Source organism: Setaria italica, chromosome I (assembly GCF_000263155.2).
Source record: "Setaria italica strain Yugu1 chromosome I, Setaria_italica_v2.0, whole genome shotgun sequence".
Classification (NCBI taxonomy): Eukaryota; Viridiplantae; Streptophyta; class Magnoliopsida; order Poales; family Poaceae; genus Setaria; species Setaria italica.
Genome location: NC_028450.1, coordinates 40,056,645 through 40,076,587, shown reverse-complemented (window position 1 = coordinate 40,076,587; position 19,943 = coordinate 40,056,645). Strand labels below are relative to the sequence as shown.

The following is a 19,943-nucleotide window of genomic DNA, read 5'->3' as shown; positions in this document are numbered from 1 at the left end:
CAAACATTCTCCTGATGAATGCACACAGGTCGGATACTGTTCCATAATTACAGGTAGCGTCATTCAGCACTTCGCTAAGCTGATGTACCTACTGCTACCTCCGTCTGTCATATATGACGTATGACGTGGCATCCTTAAATATATGACGTATGACGTAGCATCCTTAAATATATGACGTACGACGGACAAGTTAGTTCAACAATGAACTAATTTGCATGACATTTAGGATAATCTAGTTGGTTCAAAAATGAACTAATTTGCTTATCTAAACGTTCATATATTTAACAACCGAGGGAGGGAGTACTATTTATGGACATACTGACCGACTGGTCAGAGTTTTCTACCAGACGTGCCATGCCATTTAGGGAGCAATTGCCCTGCATCCACATCTAGAAATTTACAGTTACGAGGCCGTTGATCTAGGCATCATCTCCACAGAGTGTGTCATCTCCGCAGAGTGTGGCGCCTCCTGCATCCTCTGCTCGAACGAGGTCCCGAGCTCCGACGCCGGCGACGAGCCGGCGTTGATCATCTCCGAGGCGGCGGAGATGCTGAAGGGGCTCATGCCGATGGCTTCCTCCTCGCCCGCCGCCGGCACCGCGCTGTCGGCGCCGCCGCGGCCGTTCCGCACGGTGTCATCGACCCATCTCTGCATCTGGCTTCCGTCCCGGACGGACTCCTCGTTCCACGTCTTGAACGTGGGGCACTTGAGGTCCTTCTGGTCGAAGTGGCGCAGCCACGCGCGGAGCCGCCGCACCGACGAGCTCCCGGATCCCTCGTCCTCCGCCGCCCGGACCTCGCCGCGCTCGTGGTAGACGAAGGTGGCGAGGTAGATGAGGAGCGTGAGGCCGGACACCACGCCGGTGATGAGGAACAGCCCGCCGAAGCTCCGGAAGCTGAGGTTCGACGAGCCGACGGCGGCGGCGCCGCTGCCCTGGCTCGGGCACGCGCCGGGCTCGCCGAACCACTTTTTCTCGATCTGCGCCATCTCCTCCCCCTCCGCCAGCGTCAGCACCACCCGCGACACGTCCGGCGTCAGCGGGCTCCCCAGCGGGAACACGAACCCGAAGCCGTCGGTCTTGTAGACCGGGCCGACCATGGCGTAGCCGTCGCAGTACTGGGACAGGAAGAGCTTCAGGTAGGGGATCTCGTCGAACACGGCGGCGACGCCGCCGTTGGCCGGGCCCCTGGACAGCGCGTCGGCGTACTCCTCCGCGGTGCTGTAGCTCTTCATCCTGGCCTTGTCGAAGCCGAGCTTTTGGAGAGAGGCCACGATGAAGGTACCCTCCTGGTGCCCAATGTGATAGCCGCTCCGCTGGAGCTCCCTGACGTCGGTCACCGTCGGCTGGAGCTTCTGGATCGTCAGCATCGACGTCAGGCTCGCCGTGTAGCTCGACGTCAGGATCAGGACGACGAAAACCCATATGATCACCACGAACCTGGACAGGTTGCTCTCCAGCTTCTCCTCTGCAAATGACAGAGCCATCGTTCAACAAATTGGTAAGGTGTTCCAGATTTGTGAACTGAATAAAAAGGTGCACGCTTACTGTGCGCGAAGACGAGGGTGGAGAAGGAGAAGTAGAAGATGAGGCCGAACTGCTGCCATGGCGTGCCTCGGAACTCGGGGTTGATCCGGTGCTCGATAGCCCAGACGACGAAGCCGGTGAAGCAGAAGAAAGCGAAGCTGGCGAGCCAGAGGCTGGTGGTGAGCGGCTGCAGGAAGATCCACATGCTCGTGCTCGTCTCCGCGCGCACCGCCACCACCATCGACCACCCCGAGTCCGAGAACGGCATGCTGAAGTCCACCTTCGCCATCCGGCTCGCCGTGATCGTCACGTCGCCGACGATGATGTCCGCTCTCTGCAGTCACATCGCCATAGCTCAATTCAACTTTTTACTCAGTCAGTCAGTTGATGACAGACCCAACTCACCGATTCAATCTCTCTGCAATACCCACCTGTTCTGGAAGCAGGGACACGAATTTGTCGTACGATTCCGAGCTGTTGGGGATCGGAACGTACTCGTAGCCCACCGGATATGGCATCTTGCGCATGACGGCGTCGAACACCTCGATGCAGTAGCCTGTGACGTTTGCCTGGTGTCCGGTGGTCGACTCATTGCCGACGTCGACGAACTGCTTGAACCCTCGCTTCACCGGCACGGCGACGCGAAGCTTCTGTCCGTTCGGCGACACGACCCATCCTTTGGGCGGCGACGTCGCATCACCAGGCCAAACAGTACTAAGCTTCAGACCTTTGGCGGCGTTGGGGTGGAGAGCCTGCGAGATCCCGGCCTCCGGCGTCCAGAACCCCACCGACCTCGCGCCTTTCCCGATGATGTTGATGACCTCATAGGCCGGGGGCTGCAGCTGCCCGTCGACGAGCTTGAAGTTGCCTGCGAGCCCGTGGAACGTCGTCTCGTGCACCGCCTTGAGAAGCGCTGCTCCGGTGGCCGACACGCCGAGCCGGTCCAGGTCCGTCACCGTGCTCCTATGCGGTGACTGGAACGCCGGGCTGGAGACACCGGCGGCCTCCGCCACCGCCGCGACCGCCCACGCCGTGTCGTACGACCAGAGCATCGAAATGGTCGGGTCGTGGGCGTAGATGTCGGCGCTCGGGCTCTCCCACCGGAGCCTCGCCCTGAACCTCGCCGAGAAGTTCCTTACCTGTTCCGTCATCTGCACGTACGGCCTGAGGCTGACAACCCCCTCCATGGCGTCGATGTCGTCGGCGCCCAGCGCGTCCACGGCGCTGCCGACGCCGTCCGTGGCGATCCAGGCGTAGTCCTTCGTCATCATGCCGGCTTTCCTGGCCCGTCGGAACAGCCGCGCGGCGGGAAAGAGTTTCATGTGCACGACGAACATGCGCGTCGGCATCGCCATGAAGCGGTAGAGCACCGCGTCGATGTGGCCGTCGTCGGCGTCGACCGGCACGGCGGCGCGCTCCATGATCCTGGCGCCGACGCCCTGTAGCGCGTCGGCGAGGGCAGGGAGGATGCCGGACCCGTAGGGCGAGTCCTCGTAGACGACGACCGCCGCGTGCCACCGGAACGCGGCGAGGACGGCGGCGACCGGCGCGGCCTGGAAGGAGTCGTTGGCCGCGGTGCGCACAAAGAAGGGTGTCTGCGCCGGGGAGAGCTCCGGGGAGGTGGCGGAGGAGGAGAGGATGGGGACGTGCGTGCTGGTGCCGAGGTTGGCCACGAACGCGGTCTCCGCCGACGACTGCGGCCCGATGATCGCCTGCACCTGCTGGTTCTTGATCAGGTCCACCGCTGAAACAAAAGCAAATTGAAACACCACCGTTCAGAAATATGGACCACAAAGCCCATAAACATCTCGGCCCAAAGGAGAATTTGGCTGCTGGGCCACAGACTGTACTGCTTGTCAACAAACGTTTTTTTTTTCGTTGCTGCCAAAGGTACGTTGACATCAAAATAGCGACAGATGGCAGGCCTAGTTTACCTGGTCAAGAATTCCTTTTCTATTGACCTAAAAAAAGAATTCCTTTTATATTTAACTAGTTTGGAATTTTCTCATCTCAGTTGCTAAAGTAGTTTGATGCTTTGCTTGTATGGCACAAGAAGCCGTCGCGAGAATAGTTCCATACAGACATGCACAGTACAGACATACGAAAAAAAGATGGCTTTATTCGCTGATTATCTTTCGGTTAGAGAACTCTAGAAAGCCGGATTCCTGTACAACCATTTCGTTGACCACCAGACCTCGAAGTGCTTGGCTGCCAAGCAGTAATCTGGTTCACTGACTGCAACTAAGGGCTGTCCTCTGTCGTCTGCTATACTAACCATCTCATCTTTCTTAATAATCCTACAGAAACTAGTTCTGATTCTTCTGTCGTAAGACATGCTAGTACTGTTAAAAATTGACTGACCAAAGCTCCTTGTACAAGTGATGGATGGATTGACGACAAATGATGGACTAATGGCTGCTACTGACACTAGTGGCCTACACGCAGGTAGTTAATCCTTCTCAGCAGCTAGGCGATTTAAAGTTGACCCGACAATTACAGGCCTAAGGCTACTTGTCACATCGAATGTTTAGATTAAATATAAATTAATTATAAAATTAATTGCATAAATGAAGTCTAATTCCCAAGATGAATCTGTTAGTTCTAATTAATAAATATGTGCTAATTATAGATTAATTAAGTTTAATAGATTCGTCTCGCGAATTAGCCACGACTTATGCAATTAGTTTTATAATTAGTTCACATTTAGTTCTTCTAATTAATATCTAAACATCTAATATAATTATCGAACTAATTTACGGATCCAAACAAGTTTACGCCGCAGGTCGATCAGTCCCGGGTCCGATCGCGCCTATTTTTCCACGCGGAAAGACCAGGGATTTTCGTATAGCAAGGCTGCGGCCAATACGAAAAGAGTGCTCAGTCTTCAGTCGCCACTTGCCACTGGTGTCTGACAGGGACATGTCTGAACCCTATTTGCAACTGCTCACGTCCACTTCACGCGCGCTGTAGTTTGTGTACCCCAAAAGGTAAAAACTATCCGACCCTGTCGTGCAAAGTGGGCGCTGTAACTCTACTACCAAGGATGTTTGATACCGGATACTAAACTTTAACCGCATCACATCGGATGTTCGGATGCTAATTAGAAGTACTAAACATAGGCTAATTATAAAACTAATTGCAGAATCCCTAGGCTGATTCGTGAGATGAATCTATTAAGGCTAATTAATTCATCATTAGTAAATGGTTACTGTAGCACCACATTGTCAAATCATGGACTAATTAGGCTTAATAGATTCGTCTCGCAAATTAGACTTCATCTGTGCAATTAGTTTTGTAATTAGCCTATGTTTAATACTTCTAATTAGTATCCAAACATCCGATATGATAGGTGCTAAACTTTAGCACTTGGGAGCCAAACAGACCCTAATTGTGGTAAAATTAGCTAAGCCAACCTGAATCTTGTAGGCACTAGCACAGTAGCACGCAGCATCCTGTAATTGTGTGTGGAAATAAACTGGACAAGGATTAACGGCAGATAGATGCCATCTACATCTCTGTCAGCTGCTTTCGTGCTTGGACGACTGAAGTCTAGCATGATTGAAGATTTGGGCACCGGCCGCGAGCTCAACTGGACCATCATCTCATCTCGCTCCCAACGCACGTGCCTCGCGGTGAAGGAAGACCGTACCCAAGACTGGTCCAAGCATGACTCTGAAGGCAAGGATCGAAGGCGACAGACATGGCATGCATGATGCTGTAGCCTGTTGTGGTCTCTAAAAACAAGCTTATCTCATCCACAGACAGGCAGACACGTATGAGATGAGTGATGTGATGTAACAGCACCAGATCCTTATAGAAATCTAATGCTGTTTCGTCCTCTCGAGGAGACCCTGGCTACGTACTGATCGACTACTAGTAGTGCAAATGGCAGTTTATAATCGGTTTCAGCGAGATTCAATTTATTTTGGGATTAAAATTCAAATAATTTTGTGCTGTGTGTCTTCGTTATACCTTGATGCATGGGGAGACAGCATGGCGGGTCGTCGTCGTCGTGGATGTGGTAGCTAGACGAGAACGCGACCCCTCACGTTACTGGTACACTAATAAGCTTGAAAGCAACTCGACAGTTGAAGGAAAACTTCGATCGCGAACTCCGGCGACCATTTCAAACCGGAGGAGAAGATAGAGACGCGAAGGAACATGCCAAACTAAGCTAGAGGCGGCCATGGCCCGCCGGCCTTGTGGTCGGTTGGACCTGGCAGAGCCACAGCAACTAGCCAACTACTGGTAAGGTCATGGCTCATACCATCAAAGACGACGATGCATCTGGCCATCTGGGTAGACGAACGCGAGAAAGATGCTACGCTAGGTCCTGTCCTTGCACTGCTATTTCACCGCAAATCAGCGATCGATTCTGCTGAAGAACAGCCCAGCTACTAACAGTGCAGTACGTTGCTAACCAGATTAATAGAAACCGGTGAATGAACATGGACCAAGCAAAGCAGATCAGACTGAGCATGCATGCTAGTAGGAGTTGTATAGATTTGCTACGAGCTTCAAGTATGCTTGGATATATAGATGCATCTGATACTGAAACGGCGAAGGGCGAAGTGTGTGGTGTGTGCGGAGCTTACCGGCAGACGCGGCGCCGACGACCTCCCCGCCGGAGTCCCGGAAGCTCGGCACGACCCTGGTCCTGGATCCCTGGTGCGCGGCGTAGTAGTCCTCCAGGGCCATCTTAATGCCGACCTTCCGCCGCTGCGCGACCGGCGACGCCAGGTTCAGGATCACGCCCACGCGCACCTGCTGCGCCGTGGCCGCCTGCAAACTCGCCGCCACGACGCACCAGGCCAGAACGAGGCGGCGGAAGTGGAGGGAGGAGGAGGAGGAGACGGAGCGAAAAGAAGAGCAGCGTAGTAGTCTCCCCATCTACCCTACCTACCAGTCTACCACTACCACTGCAGCTCCAGCAGGCCAAGTTTATGGGAGGAGGAAGACGACTGCAGTGAAGAAGACACGCGATCGACTCTCTCTGCTGGTGTCCAGCGCCGCAACGGGGCCGGCGCTCTCGCTTTATACCCGCGGCGCGGGCCGGCGAGAAGCAAGGAGAGGCCGCGCGCGCCGCGTGACTCGGAGAGCGACGCTTCTTGCAGGAAAATTATAAACGGCATGCGCGCTTGACTTGACTGGTTAGATGATGCGACGTGGGGTGGCGTGGGGCAGGGGCACGCAGACAAGAACGTGGCAGCGAGCGGAGGAAGGAAGCGGTCGAGGAGAGGGTCGATGGCGGAGCCCAAGACTTACTTGGGGTCGCGGCATCGCGGATCGGCATGGGATCCAGTTCTAGTGGGGACGGCGAAAACTCCGCGACGAATGCCATGGCGGCCTCGTGCTCCTCCGACCTCCGGGTCCTGGTCTCGGTTTCTTGTTTGCATTGGCGAGGCAAAGAATGGAAGAATGGAAGAACTGACTGGGTTACGTTACTGCCTGCACCAGATGCAGAGTTTTGCAGGCCCGACAATGAGCTTGTAAACATTGACCTCGCTAGACTTTTGCGACGACAAAGCTGTTCTCAGCGTACCCGCTACGCGCTTGATGAAGAACATGGTTGCGTTTGGAAATGTTAGGGGGTGTTTGGGAACACCCTATTAAACTTTAACACCTGTCACATCGGATGTTTGGATGCTAATTAGGAGTACTAAATATAAGCTAATTACAAAATTAATTGTACAGATGGAGTATAATTCGCGAGACGAATCTATTAAGCCTAATTAGTCCATGATTTGACAATGTGGTGCTACAGTAACCATTTGCTAATGATGGATTAATTAGGCTTAATAGATTCGTCTCGCGAATTAGTATAGGGGTTCTGCAGTTAGTTTTATAATTAGCTCATGTTTAGTCCTCCTAATTAGTATCCGAACATCCGATGTGACACTGTTAAAGTTTAACACCTTGTATCCAAACAGCCCCTTAATCTGCATGCATCCCACAAAAGTGATGTGTACTGTAGTAAAAATTGACCGCAGCGGACCTTTACGGCGACAAACCGAGGGATTCTCTTACCTACTCCTCCTGCTGAAAAGATAAAATAGAAACTGTGTTCCAGATCTGTATCCCGTAAGATGCATGATGACAGACAAGAACACTTGAGCTACAGTTTTGTCGCAACTCTGCAGTGTCTTGTACATGTGTCTCTTCTGAACTACAGAGGATTTGTGACACCAAACATGGACTGACAGACAACGTTTGAACCGAATTCTTGTCCTCAAGAGGATTACTGGACGACGTTTGTCCTCGGAATGCAGAAAGGCCAGAAGAGCAGAGAGGATCTTTTGCTGAGCACGGTAGGGATACGTACTGAAGAACTGTTGTTAGTAGTTCGCTATGCTAGTTTATGCTTCTACCAGAATTTGGATATTGTGAAGTATAGCATACCTGCTCGCTGGAAGATCTAAGAGTATCATAAGTTCATAACAGTTCATTAGATTTGTAAGCTGCCTTTTAAAACCTAGACTATTAAAGTTGTTGAAAAGCTAAAGGCACAGCAGTATCCAACTAGAACACAAATTATCCTATTTTTACTTTAAAAACGGGTCAATACTATTTTAAATCAGAGGTATAAATAGTGTTGTGTTATTAACTGAAAGATACCAAGCAACATGACGCATGCATAGTTTTATTATTTATACACTTTTTCAAAGGATGGAAACGGAGCTGAAATTTCCTGGGGTTGTCAAACTTCAGCTTGACACACAGGAAAGTCAGAATTTTGTCATCTGGTTTTCCGGTTGAACACTTGCTTCTCTACATATTATTTTAATTTGGCACTATGATTTGGTGTCACTCAATGGCTGCCATTCTATTTGCAGATCTTTAAAGGTAGAAATATAGTGTCGACGTCATGGATGTTGGTGCTACTGGGAAAAATATCGTAGAGTTACAATGTCAAAGCGCTTGGCACGGATATTAGCTAGGGAAATCTATTGTGAAAAAAAAAACGGACACAAAAACTTGAATGCAAGGTCAGCTTATGTATGATGATATATATTTTTGGGTTGGTTTTCCCATGCATGTGATACCTTTTGCTTTCAAGGCAGATGCTGCACGTAATAAGACGTTGAAACTTGAAACCAAATTCATTTTTTTTTTCCGAAATGGGGATTGCTCCGACCTATGCATCAATTGATGCACACAACCTTTTATTGCATAGTGCAGAAAATTTCAAATATTACAATCACGGATCAGTCAAGGTTGAGACATGTGTTGCCACCCAGTAGCCTGGAAATAGAAGTCCTATGCAACCGTGAGCAGCTGGTTGCATCCAGTAACCATAGGCTCCTGCTGATCCGCTGGGAGGAGGTGTGACCATAATTGTATCCAGTGCACCGCCATATGAATAACCTATACCCGTTTGTTTGTTAAAGATAAAGTCATTCCTGCGTTTCCAAATGGATCAACATAAAGCTGACACTCCAATGCGTATCCTAGCCTTATTTTTCTTATCTACCCCATTAAGCCAATTTCCGAAAAAAATCTTAATATTGGAAAGGGGTGGTATATTATAAGTGAAGTAAACTATACGCTAAATAATACGCGCAAAAGGACATGATAAGAACAAGTGTTCAACGGACTCCATTGAGTCACAAAAGCAACACTTTGGACAGCCGTTCCAATTCCGTTTAGCCAGATTGTCTTTTGTTAACATGACTTTATTTTTAGGAACCACATAAAAATCTTAACCTTCAGGGGCACTTTAAACTTCCATAAGTATTTATGCAAATATGTCGTATTATCATTCATGAGTTGAAGATACAGAGACTTCACAGTGAATTTACCGGTAGTAGTTAGTTTCCAAACAAACTGGTCCGGATGAACAGACAAGTTAACCCTCATTAGACGCTGACATAAACGCAACCATTTGTTCCTTTTATTATCCATCAAACCTCTTCTAAAAGCAATATTTAGGAGTGTTTGAGCAAGTACATTTGCAACAGCCCTTTCCAAAAGGGTGAATCAGCGGGTTTTGCCTCTACTTGAGAAAGAGTTTTATCCTTCAAATATTTGTTATGTAACAAATCTTGCCACATACCTTGCTCGGTAAGAAGTTTAAAAAGCCATTTGCTAAGTAAACATTGATTCTTAACCTCTAGTACTTCAATACTCAATCCACCTTGGTCTTTGGGGCGACACACAATGTTCCATTTTGTTAGCCTGTATTTTTTCTTAGTATCATTACTTTGCCAAAAGAAATGAGATCTGAAAAAATCTAAACGTTTTTGAACTCCCTTAGGTATCTCCAAAAAGGATAGCATAAACATCGGTAGGCTCGTCAAAACCGCATTAATGAGCACCAAACGATCTCCATAGGATAGCATTTTGCTTTGGCAACATCCAAGTTTTGAAACAAAACAACTTTCCACTCGGTGCCATTCAAAATTGTGCAATTTTCTGTAATGAATAGGTATTCCAAGATACCGAAAGGGAAGGGAACCGACTCACAATCAAATTTATAACAATTATCCTCGTAAACTAGGATGATGATAGCACGGATTGAATTTAGTCACTTTCGTGAACGAGATCAAATACAAAGAGGACGCTTAGTTCAGCAATTTCCGTAGAATTTCCTTGTCATGAAAACCTTGATGACGTTGGATAATCTCACTGAGTCATTTCCCATGAAAGCAACAGCCTCGTCGCTAGTGCCTGAAAACAAGACTGGTGAGTCATTTATCCGCTGGGCAAGAGTAAGACTGGTGAATTGTACCGATTGAATCGGTGATGACAATGAAAGCCTTCGAATTTGCATAGTAATTTCCATTGCTGTTAATGTTCTAGTAATACATGGAAATCCTAACACTTTCTTGACGAGGCACTGATCAGAAATCAACACATGCTGCTTTCAGCTTAACCTTCTAGATCAAACCCAAGTAACGAGCACCATACTACGAGGTGACTATTATACTGCACACCTCAGTCCTTTCGTCATCCCATAACCTGAATAAGACTGGCGAAGTGACTATTATCCTACTGAAAACGCGTTGCGGTTTCCATGGCAGTAATTTTCTAACCGGAGAATGACAGATGGTGATCAGACTGAACATGGCGACTAAGAAAAGAATGAAATGAGGACGATATGCTGTTTTAACGTAGGAGAAGTGTTGGTGGACCGGCGGTCAGAGTTTCAGGACAACGTTGTTTAGTCCGAACAGAGCTTTGGCTCTGACTTGTGAGACTAGTCTGGTGAGATTTACCAGCATAACTGCAAAAGATTAAGTCCTAGTGCATCACCTCCATTTGGTAAGTAGTATTGTTTTCTGTAGCCTGGTAGAGGAACGGATGATTAAGCAGCGAGTGGTACAAAGAGCTTCCAGAGCATTAAGAGCTGACGGGCCCAAGAAATACCTCTCCGCAACAACGGCTGACGGGCTGAGAAAGCACAGGCTCCTGGCCTCCCCACAATTGGTGGACTTCCTTGGGCCGCCTTGTTGAACGATCCGTGCACCCTTTCTTTCCCAAATAATATGCTATACTGCTGTGCGTGGTTTTCAGTGGATATGCTATACTGAACTCTGCTTGAAGAGCTGAAGCAGGCAGCCGTAGAAACGACCCGCCATGTGGAGTGACGGAGTGAGCGTCCAGCCGTCCAGGAGACGTCAGCCGGTGGTGTCCGGTGTGAGCTGCACATGAAGTACATTCCAAAGAGAGGAGTTCCTGTATGATCAATATTATCATGCAGCCATGTGTCGTGTTGGAGTGCAGGGGAGCACCCGCTCTCTTTCTTTGATATCACTCACCAGCTGGTCGTGTTGGACACAGCTCTTTTTTTAACAGGTAAGGCCTTGTTTAGCTGCCCAAAGTTTGGAGATGCAAAATTACTATTGTAGTACTGTAGCACAATGTAGCATTTCGTTTGTATTTGTGAATTATTGTCCAAATATTGACTAATTAGGCTCAAAAGATTCGTCTCGCAAAGTACAACAAAACTGTGCAATTAGTTTTTGATTTCGTCTACATTTAGTACTCCATGCATGTACCGTAAGTTTGATGTGATAGGGAATCTTCTTTTTGCATAGTATCAAAGTTGGGAGTTTTTGGGGAGGGCCTAAAACCAAGCAAACAGCTTCGTCTATGCTGGATGGTGATGTCTAGCCGGGAGACGAGACACCAGTCCCAACTCCTCCTAGGTTCTCTGACAAATTCACACAACATCTGAGAGAACTAGGCGTCCCCTCCGGCCTCTGCTCAGCATATCTCACCCAGCTAGCCACTGCTAAATCTCCGTTCAAAGAAGGAGCATTCAAAAAGGCAAGGATGGGCGCGATGCGCTGCCCTGTATAAAAATTTCCGGCCGGTCCCTTGGGCCGAAGCGGGGCATCGTAGCAGCAATCGATCGCCGTGGAGATGGGGACGCGTTTCCCCTCCGCCGCCGCTTCCCTCGTCGCGCTGTGGGTTTTGGGCGCGCTGGTCGGCCACCGGGCCGCAGCGGCGGAGCCCGTCCGCGTCGGCGTCATACTCGACCTGGCGTCCGTCGCCGGCAGGAGGTGGCGGACCAGCATCCGGATGGCGGTGGAGGACTACTACGCCGTGCACGCCAACTCCACCACGAGGGTCGAGCTCCGTTTCAGGGACTCCTCCGGCGATGCCGTTGCCGCCGTTTCCGCCGGTGAGCTCGTCGTCATCCTGTCATTCTCTGCCTGCCTGACACCTGATGATGACCATGGCTGAACTGTGCGCTTGTCGCGTGCAGCGGTGGACCTGATCAAGAACGCGCAGGTGCAGGCCATCATCCACGGGGCGCAGACGGCCGCGGAGGCCGAGTTCGTGGCCCACATTGGCGGCCGCGCCCACGTCCCCGTCCTCTCCTTCTCCGCCGTCCCCGCGGCGCCGACGCCGTTCTCCGTGCGCGCCTCGGCCGACGACGACTCCTCGCAGGCCGCTCCCGTCGCCGGCGTCCTGGGAAACTTCCGGTGGCGCGCGGCGGTCCTGCTGCACGAGGACTCGCCCTCCGGCGCCGCCATCGCCCCCGCTCTCGCGGACGCGCTCCGGGGCGTCGGCGCCAGCGTGGCGCACCGCGCCGCGGTGCCGGCCGGCGCGTCCGACGACCGTCTCGACGCCGTGCTCTACCGCGTGTCGGCGGCGACGACGACGCGCGTGTTCGTCGTGCACATGTCCCTTACCCTGGCCCTGAGGCTGTTCCGCAGGGCCGTGACCGCCGGCATGATGTCCGAAGGCTACGTCTGGATCGCCACGGCCGCCGTGGGCGAAGCGGACGCGCTGAGCCCCGAGGACATCGACGCGATGCGGGGCGTTGTCGCCGTCCGGCGTTACGCGCCGCCGACGAGGCAGGCCGCTGACTTCGCCAAACGGTTCACGGCGAGGCTGCAGCGGGACAACGATGGCGCTCGAGATATCCCGGTCCCGACCGTGTCGACGCTCCGGGCCTACGACGCGGCATGGGCAGCCGCTGCCGCTGCCGCCGTCGAGGAGGCCGGGATCTCCGGCTCGGCTTTCGAACCGCCGGAAGGGAGCACGGGTCCGACGGAACTGGACCAGCTCGGCGTGTCGGCCACCGGCGAAAAATTGCTCAAGGCTCTGCGTGACACGGCGTTCGACGGGCTGGCCGGGAAGTTCAGGGTGTTGGACGGGAAGCTGCAAGCGCCGGCTTACGAGATCGTCAACTTCGCCGCAGAAGGCCCCAGGACGGTGGGGTTGTGGACAAGGAAATCTGGGATCTCACCGGAGCTCGACAACGACGGCAGCGGCGAAGGTTTGAAGGATGTCGTTTTCCCGGGCTTGGAACAGTCAGACATTCGAGTTCCGAAAGGGTGGGCATTCTCGCCGGCCGGGCAAGAGCTCGTCATCGCCGTGCCGGTGAAGCATGGGTTCTGGGAGTTCGTGCAGGTGTACAACGACACGACGACCAATAGGACGGTGATCTCAGGCTACTGCATCGATGTGTTCGACGCGGCCATCAAGGCACTGCCGTATCCGGTCTACTACCGGTACGAGCCATTCTACGGCATTGGCGGTGGCAACTCGGGTTCTTACGAGCAACTGGTTGACCTTGTTCCCGGACAGGTGAGCTCGGGCAAATTGCTGACGATTTCTTCAGTAGTTGGCCACTTGGCCAGTCATCAGTAGCCATGACAATATGGTCCCTCGTCTGTACCTGTGCTCTGTACTCTACTCACCATGAATTGTCTACTAATCTTGCCGCTGCAGAAAGCTGATGCCGTCGTCGGCGACGTGGCCATCACCGGGAGCAGGATGGCCGAGGTGGACTTCACGATGCCGTTCACCGAGTCCGGGTGGTCGATGGTGGTGGCGGTGCAGTCGCAGACGGCCACGGGCATGTTCTTCTTCCTGAAGCCTCTCACCCCCGCCCTCTGGCTCGCCAGCCTCGCCGCCTTCATCTTCACCGGCTTCGTCATCTGGGTGATAGAGCACCGGATCAACCCCGAGTTCCGCGGCACGCCGCTGCAGCAGTTCGGCATCATCTTCCACTTCGCCTTCTCCACCCTCGTCTTCGCACACAGTGAGCTCATGCTCACCTCTGCTCTGGACAGCTTCTTAAGAAAACTAAGAGCGGCTACTTAAACGGCCAATTTCTCATGGTGTGCAGGGGAGAATGTGGAGAGCAACCTGTCAAAGTTCTTGATGGTGATATGGGTGTTCGCCGTCCTGATCCTGACGTCGAGCTACACGGCCAGCTTGACATCGATGCTGACGGTCCAGAAGCTCAATCCATCGGTGACGGACGTCAACTATCTCATCAACAACGGCGACTACGTCGGCTACCAGGAGGGTTCCTTCGTCGCCGGCGAGCTCCTGAAGATGAACTTCGACCAGAGCAAGCTGAGGAGCTACAGGACGCCGGCCGAGTACGCCGACGCGCTGTCCAGAGGCTCCGACAATGGCGGGGTCGCCGCGGTGTTCGACGAGGTCCCCTACCTCAAGATCTTCCTGTCGCAGTACTGCGACGGCTACACCATGGCGGGACCCGTCTACAAGGGCACCGGCTTCGGCTTCGTGTTCCCGAAAGGATCCCCCATGGCGCCGGAGGTGTCGCGCGCCATCGTGGGGCTGACGGAAGGGTACGACATGGGGCTGATCGAGAGGAAATGGTTCGGCGCGCCGGGGGCCTGCGGCGGCGACGGCGTGGACGCGTCCACCGCCAGCCTCACCCTGTGGAACTTCAGCGGGCTGTTCCTCATCACCGCGGTGGCGTCGTCGATAGTGCTCATCGTCTACCTCGCCACCTTCGTCTACCGGGAGCGGCACGAGCTCCGGGCGGCGGAGCCCGGCTCCGGGAGCGTGTCGCTGAAGCGGTTCCGCGCGTGGCTGCAGCACTACGACCGCAAGGACATGACGGCGCCCCACTTCAAGCAGCAGTTCTGGAGCGACTCGTCGCCGTCGACGAACGGGAGCAGCCATGGGAAGAAGAGGGAGAGAGCAGAGCAGGAGGAAGCCACGGCCATGCGCGATTTCGGCGGCCCGGGAGCGTCTTCCCTCAGCGACCACTCACGCATGGACTCGGCTTCGCCGCTGGAGCGGAAGGGGTCGGGTGAGTTGAGGACACCGTTCGAGCAGAGGATTGGGGAGGGAGCCACGGAGAAACGCGCGTCTACACCGGAGCGCAAGCCGTCGCTCAAGGTCCCGCAGAACACCGAGGGAAGGAAGAAGCTGCCGTTATCCCCGTGAAGGTGAAGCAATGGTATAAAGCTCAGATAAGCCGCAAGCGAGCAGTCACACGCCGATCGACGTAATTAGTAGTATGTGTTGATTACGGTAAATCGTAAGTTCATAACATGGAGGTCTTGAGGAATTACGGCAAGCCAAAATTGTATTCCCACCCCCAAATTATTAGCCATTTTGACTTAATTATTAACCATTTTGACTTTTCTAGATATATAACCGAAATAAATAGGCACCAGCCCATACAAACTAATCTCCAAAAAGCTTTCGATCTATTCAAACATTGATTAAATGCTAATTTCACAAGTGCTCAGGGTGAGCGTATGCGTAAACTTGAGTACCAGCATAAGCACCTAAAGAGCTGATTCAACCACAGTTTCATAACATTACCCTGCAGGACTACAAAACCAAGGAAGTCTTGGTATTCATTCATAAATTCGCATGAGTGACGCATAAAACAGAGATGGACATATCCGAAACAAGACTTTATCCATTAGTCAGAAAGTTCACGCCTCCTATCAAGTGGAACAGGTTTTTACCAGATTTTTGTAGTCACCAACTGAATATCTTCCATGAATGAAAAATACAGCGAAGTTGACTAGGATCACGCAAGTTAACGGATCATGTATGTACCTGGACCTGGCCCACCTCTTTTGCACTAGAAACTACAAAGTAGACATCCAGTGCCTTCCAAAACAGAACACAAGGTGAAATCCACACTGATGGAAACCTGGGTAGCATTGGCTTGGCATTGTTGGGTGACAGCGAGAAGAGCTGTAACATCTCCAAGATAACAATGATAAAAGGAACCCTAGGCGTCACTACAATCCATACATCAATCTCCAACTTTATACATGAAGGCAGGGAACCCCACGCGGCGGTATGCTTATGTGATAAGGAGGGAGAGCGGACCAACCTAATGCATTTCAATCTCCTGCACTGGAATAGCATTCTGCTCCGATTGACGTGTATCAGAAGTGCTAGATGAGCTTGCTATCTCAGATTTGCACAAAGGGCAAAGTGCGTTTATCTTGAGCCATTTATCAACACAATCCTTGTGGAAACAATGTGAGCATGGAAGTTCACGAAGCTCATCATTGTGTGCATACTTGGCAAGACAGATGCAGCATACCTGCAATACCAAAGGGTACAAGAAAAGACATAAGTGATGATGATAAAAAAAACTTAATTCTTTGAAAAAAAATGAGTCCAGTTAGAAATAAATGGATAAGCATACAGCATCTTCAGCAGAAAGTGATCGCTCCTTCTCAGTCCCTGCAGCCACTATCCCACCTTCTTGGCCTTCAGCTTCACTTCCTGAACCATGGCGGCGTTTCTTGGTTTTGAATTTATATGTAGGCAAAGCATTGATAGATTCCGATGTAGCCCCTCTTGTGTTGTTTGTATCTTCTCTAAAACCCATAACAGATATAATGCATGGAAGGCAGCAGCATATCATTGCGCAGAGGATGAACGGCATGGCATACCCAATGCAACTAAAAGTGAGGAACACAATACATAACCTGGTGGGAAGCAAAAGTCAGCAACAGGATAAAGGAGATAACATCTCATTCATGGAAGGACAGTTTGCGTTTACCTGTACAAGTTTGGAGCATCAGCAGCAGAAGAACGCCCACCAAATATCCACACATTTCCAACAACAAACCATACAGCAAAGAAACAATCCAGGGCCATCTTGAAGTGGTCAAACAGTGCATTAATCCTGCAGATGGCACAATGCATTCATCATTAATGTATAGTCACAGTGCTGATGCAGCATGCATACATGAACAAAAAACGCACAGTTCACTGCATTCATTGTAAATATCCATTCCAATTTAAGAAATGAAGGCAAACCAAGTAAAACCATAAAGATGACATGAGTCTGTACCTGGGATTAGCAAGCACCGCATTTCGTGCAGCATTCCTACGACGCTCCGATGCACTTGCTGCATGAGTGGCTTCAGTTGAGTTGTTATGAGAAGACCCTTGAGGCGCGTGTGCTGGCTCATGCTCACCATTTACAATATTACGGTGTATATAGCGCCAATAGAGATGGGGTAATGTTGCAAAACAACCAACCGTATAACCTATGACCCACTCAAGTAATGGAGCTTGTGGATGCTCCTTTCTTGACAGACAAAGAACAACAATGGCAGCTACAATCTGGCTCACATTGACAATAACTTCAATTGAAATCCACAGTCCAGAATTCAAAGGGCTTCTGTGGCGACGAACATAGTTATCACTTCTCCTAGTGCCTGAAGTCTGCCCTGCACTAGGTACAGCACCTATTGCTGATGGTGCCTGCAAGGCAGGTACTAGAGCTCTAGTTGAAGGCCTGTCCACAGGATTTAATTCTTCATGGTTCTCTCTATCCGCACTGCGAGAAACTGAAGCAGAAGAACCAGTGTCCCTTGGAATATCAATTATGTGTTCAGGACCACTTACACCTGTTGCTTGTTCCATTCTTGAAGTGTTCATATCAGCTCGACCTTGAGCTTCAAGTAACGTGAGAGGATGAGTTCAACAGCATCCAGGAGTGACCAATAAAAAGAAGTTTCACATTTAGAAGCTCCGCAGTCTTCCTCAAAAGTCAGGAGATATTTCTATGTACTCTTCAACAGAAACTTCCAGACTTCAAATGACTCTTTAGGTTTAGACCCCCAAGATAGACCCAAGATAGTTGTTCTGCAATGCCACGTGTAAAAGAAACATGAAGTTGTTGCCATATGCACTGACAAAACACAAACATGTTTATGGTGCGTACTGAACCAATCCAGCAATATCATTTATAATCTTAACATCTTGAGCACTATGAATAGTTTCACCTAGAAAATACCACATCAATCAGGCTGAAGATGAAATGGTTACTAAACAAAATATTGCCAGGTGATAAAAAAAATATGGGCTGAAATTGAAAATATTGTCAAAATAAGCACTCTATATGGTTTTTTTTTGGGTAAGCACTCTATACGGTTAAATGTTCAATTTAGCATGAGAGTAATCATGATTAAATATGACTAGCAGCAACAGAAAATTACAAATTCTGCATCATAGCATAATGTCTCTTCAATCCATGGAGCGGCATAAAATTTTCAATACAGCAAGAACCAGTTGCGTAGCTAGGCTTTCACAAGTTCACGACAATGAAATACAAGTCACAAGTAGGGCTCAGTACAGTTGAATACTAGAATTCTCAAGGAAAGGTTCATGCGCAAAACACTAGAAGAAAGGCAAGCAAACAGTGAGCTGGGCAAATAGTGGAACATCGTATGGTTTTATTGGTGCCCACACCAGTGAAGGGGACATCCAGCAGTCATAAATAACAAAATGGTCAAGTTCGTGGGGTAGGGAAGATTTGTTTCGATTCCACCATAGCACACCATGGTTTTAAAGAGTGCTACGTTTTGGAATATAGCCATTAAGTATATCGAATGAGTTGGATTGGGAATTTTCATGCGACGCTAGCTAACGGTTGGCCTAGTTTACAGGCTCAGGTTCCCTATTCCCCCATTACATCATGAACATTGTCTTAGTCTCTGGCTATCAAATCCTAGATAAACCATTCTATGACAAACACAACCTTCTTCCTTTAGCATCCATACAAACTTCAACACTCTGCTGTCCATAGCTCCATGCTCTAAACTACACCAGATCACTAACGACACTCACACCCTCACAATTTCGGAGGTCTAGTTTTTCCCCCCAATCTACATAGGGAAAACTGGTAGGTTTACAGTCGACAAGCTAACCACATTAGCTGCAGCCTCTGTCCAACTGCATCAGCACGAAGTCCAATTTTCTCTGTAGAGATGCATCCACTAGAACAACGATATAAATCTGAACATAACTAAAATTGGCCCACAGCAGACATATGAATTGGTACTACACATGAGAACTCATGAGATAAACCACATCCAGGCAATTGAGTATCCTCGAGGGAGTAAGGAAACACGCGAACGAATTCAATTTTGCTATCAAGCGGCCAGATCTGGGGAAAGGCAGGACCGAAGAGGGCGGGGGTTTGATGGGGCCCGTACCTCTAGGTAATTAGCCGGTGGACGGAGAGGCGGCGGCGGCCCTCCCGTGGCACGAGAAAGCTCCCGAGGACGGCACGCGGTCGCAACCGGAGAGAGCGAGGGACGATGACGCGCGCCCGGAGCCTGCTCGCGCGAGACGAAGGTAGAAGAGGGCCACCCAACCCTAGCCTGGCGAGGTAGCCACCAGATGCGCCCCCACAGAGAGGCCGGCCGGGTCGGTGGACACTGCGCGCGCGCCGCGGCAGCGCGGGGGCGAGGCGATCGGGATTGGGGCGGGCGGCTGCGAGGAAGGAAGGAGTCGCCCTCGCCTGTGGTGGGGTGGAGGCGTGGAGCGGAGGAGGGGGGGTTGGGGTGTGGGTTGGTGTGGTGACGAGACCGGCAGCAAGGGTGGTGCCGTCTCCGGAACGGGGGAATCGGGAGGATGCATGCCTTCGGGTCACCGCAAAGCGAGATAGATGGGCCCGGGCCTACGCGGCAGCTGATGAGCTGAATGAAGCCTGCCTGCAAGATTCCAGCTCCTGCGCGCGGCCCATATACGGCCGAAGACACAACAAATCCTACACTGACATGGTTCGACTATGATCCATCCAAAGCTCTGAACATTCAGGTTTCAGCAGACACAGCTACTGCTCATGCTGAATATGACCACGAATAAAATCCTCCTGACCGCTCTCTCGGATCTGCATTTTTGTTCACACCAGTTTGATCATAGAGC

The 19,943-nt window shown here is 50.8% G+C and overlaps 3 protein-coding genes across 3 annotated transcripts; 1 reads left to right on the top strand and 2 right to left on the bottom strand.

Annotated features, from left to right (window-relative positions):
* Positions 1 to 202: 202 nt before the first annotated feature.
* LOC101763835 (glutamate receptor 2.7) lies at positions 203 to 6,525 on the bottom strand. The gene is made up of 4 exons (XM_004954113.3): positions 6,122 to 6,525; positions 1,958 to 3,270; positions 1,548 to 1,860; positions 203 to 1,467 (listed from the first exon to the last, which is right to left on the bottom strand). Exons 1-4 carry the CDS (start codon positions 6,414 to 6,416, stop codon positions 404 to 406), a joined length of 2,985 nt encoding a protein of 994 aa, XP_004954170.1. The 5' UTR covers positions 6,417 to 6,525; the 3' UTR covers positions 203 to 403.
* A 5,366-nt stretch (positions 6,526 to 11,891) lies between these two features.
* LOC101754131 (glutamate receptor 2.7) lies at positions 11,892 to 15,191 on the top strand. The gene is made up of 4 exons (XM_004955196.1): positions 11,892 to 12,153; positions 12,238 to 13,568; positions 13,713 to 14,025; positions 14,113 to 15,191. The coding sequence occupies exons 1-4, from the start codon at positions 11,892 to 11,894 to the stop codon at positions 15,189 to 15,191; spliced, it is 2,985 nt and encodes a 994-aa protein (XP_004955253.1).
* A 390-nt stretch (positions 15,192 to 15,581) lies between these two features.
* LOC101763430 (E3 ubiquitin-protein ligase At1g63170) lies at positions 15,582 to 19,606 on the bottom strand. Its single transcript, XM_004954112.4, has 5 exons — positions 19,229 to 19,606; positions 17,077 to 17,876; positions 16,783 to 16,908; positions 16,423 to 16,708; positions 15,582 to 16,317 (listed from the first exon to the last, which is right to left on the bottom strand). Exons 2-5 carry the CDS (start codon positions 17,667 to 17,669, stop codon positions 16,102 to 16,104), a joined length of 1,221 nt encoding a protein of 406 aa, XP_004954169.1. The 5' UTR covers positions 17,670 to 17,876; positions 19,229 to 19,606; the 3' UTR covers positions 15,582 to 16,101.
* Positions 19,607 to 19,943: the final 337 nt, after the last annotated feature.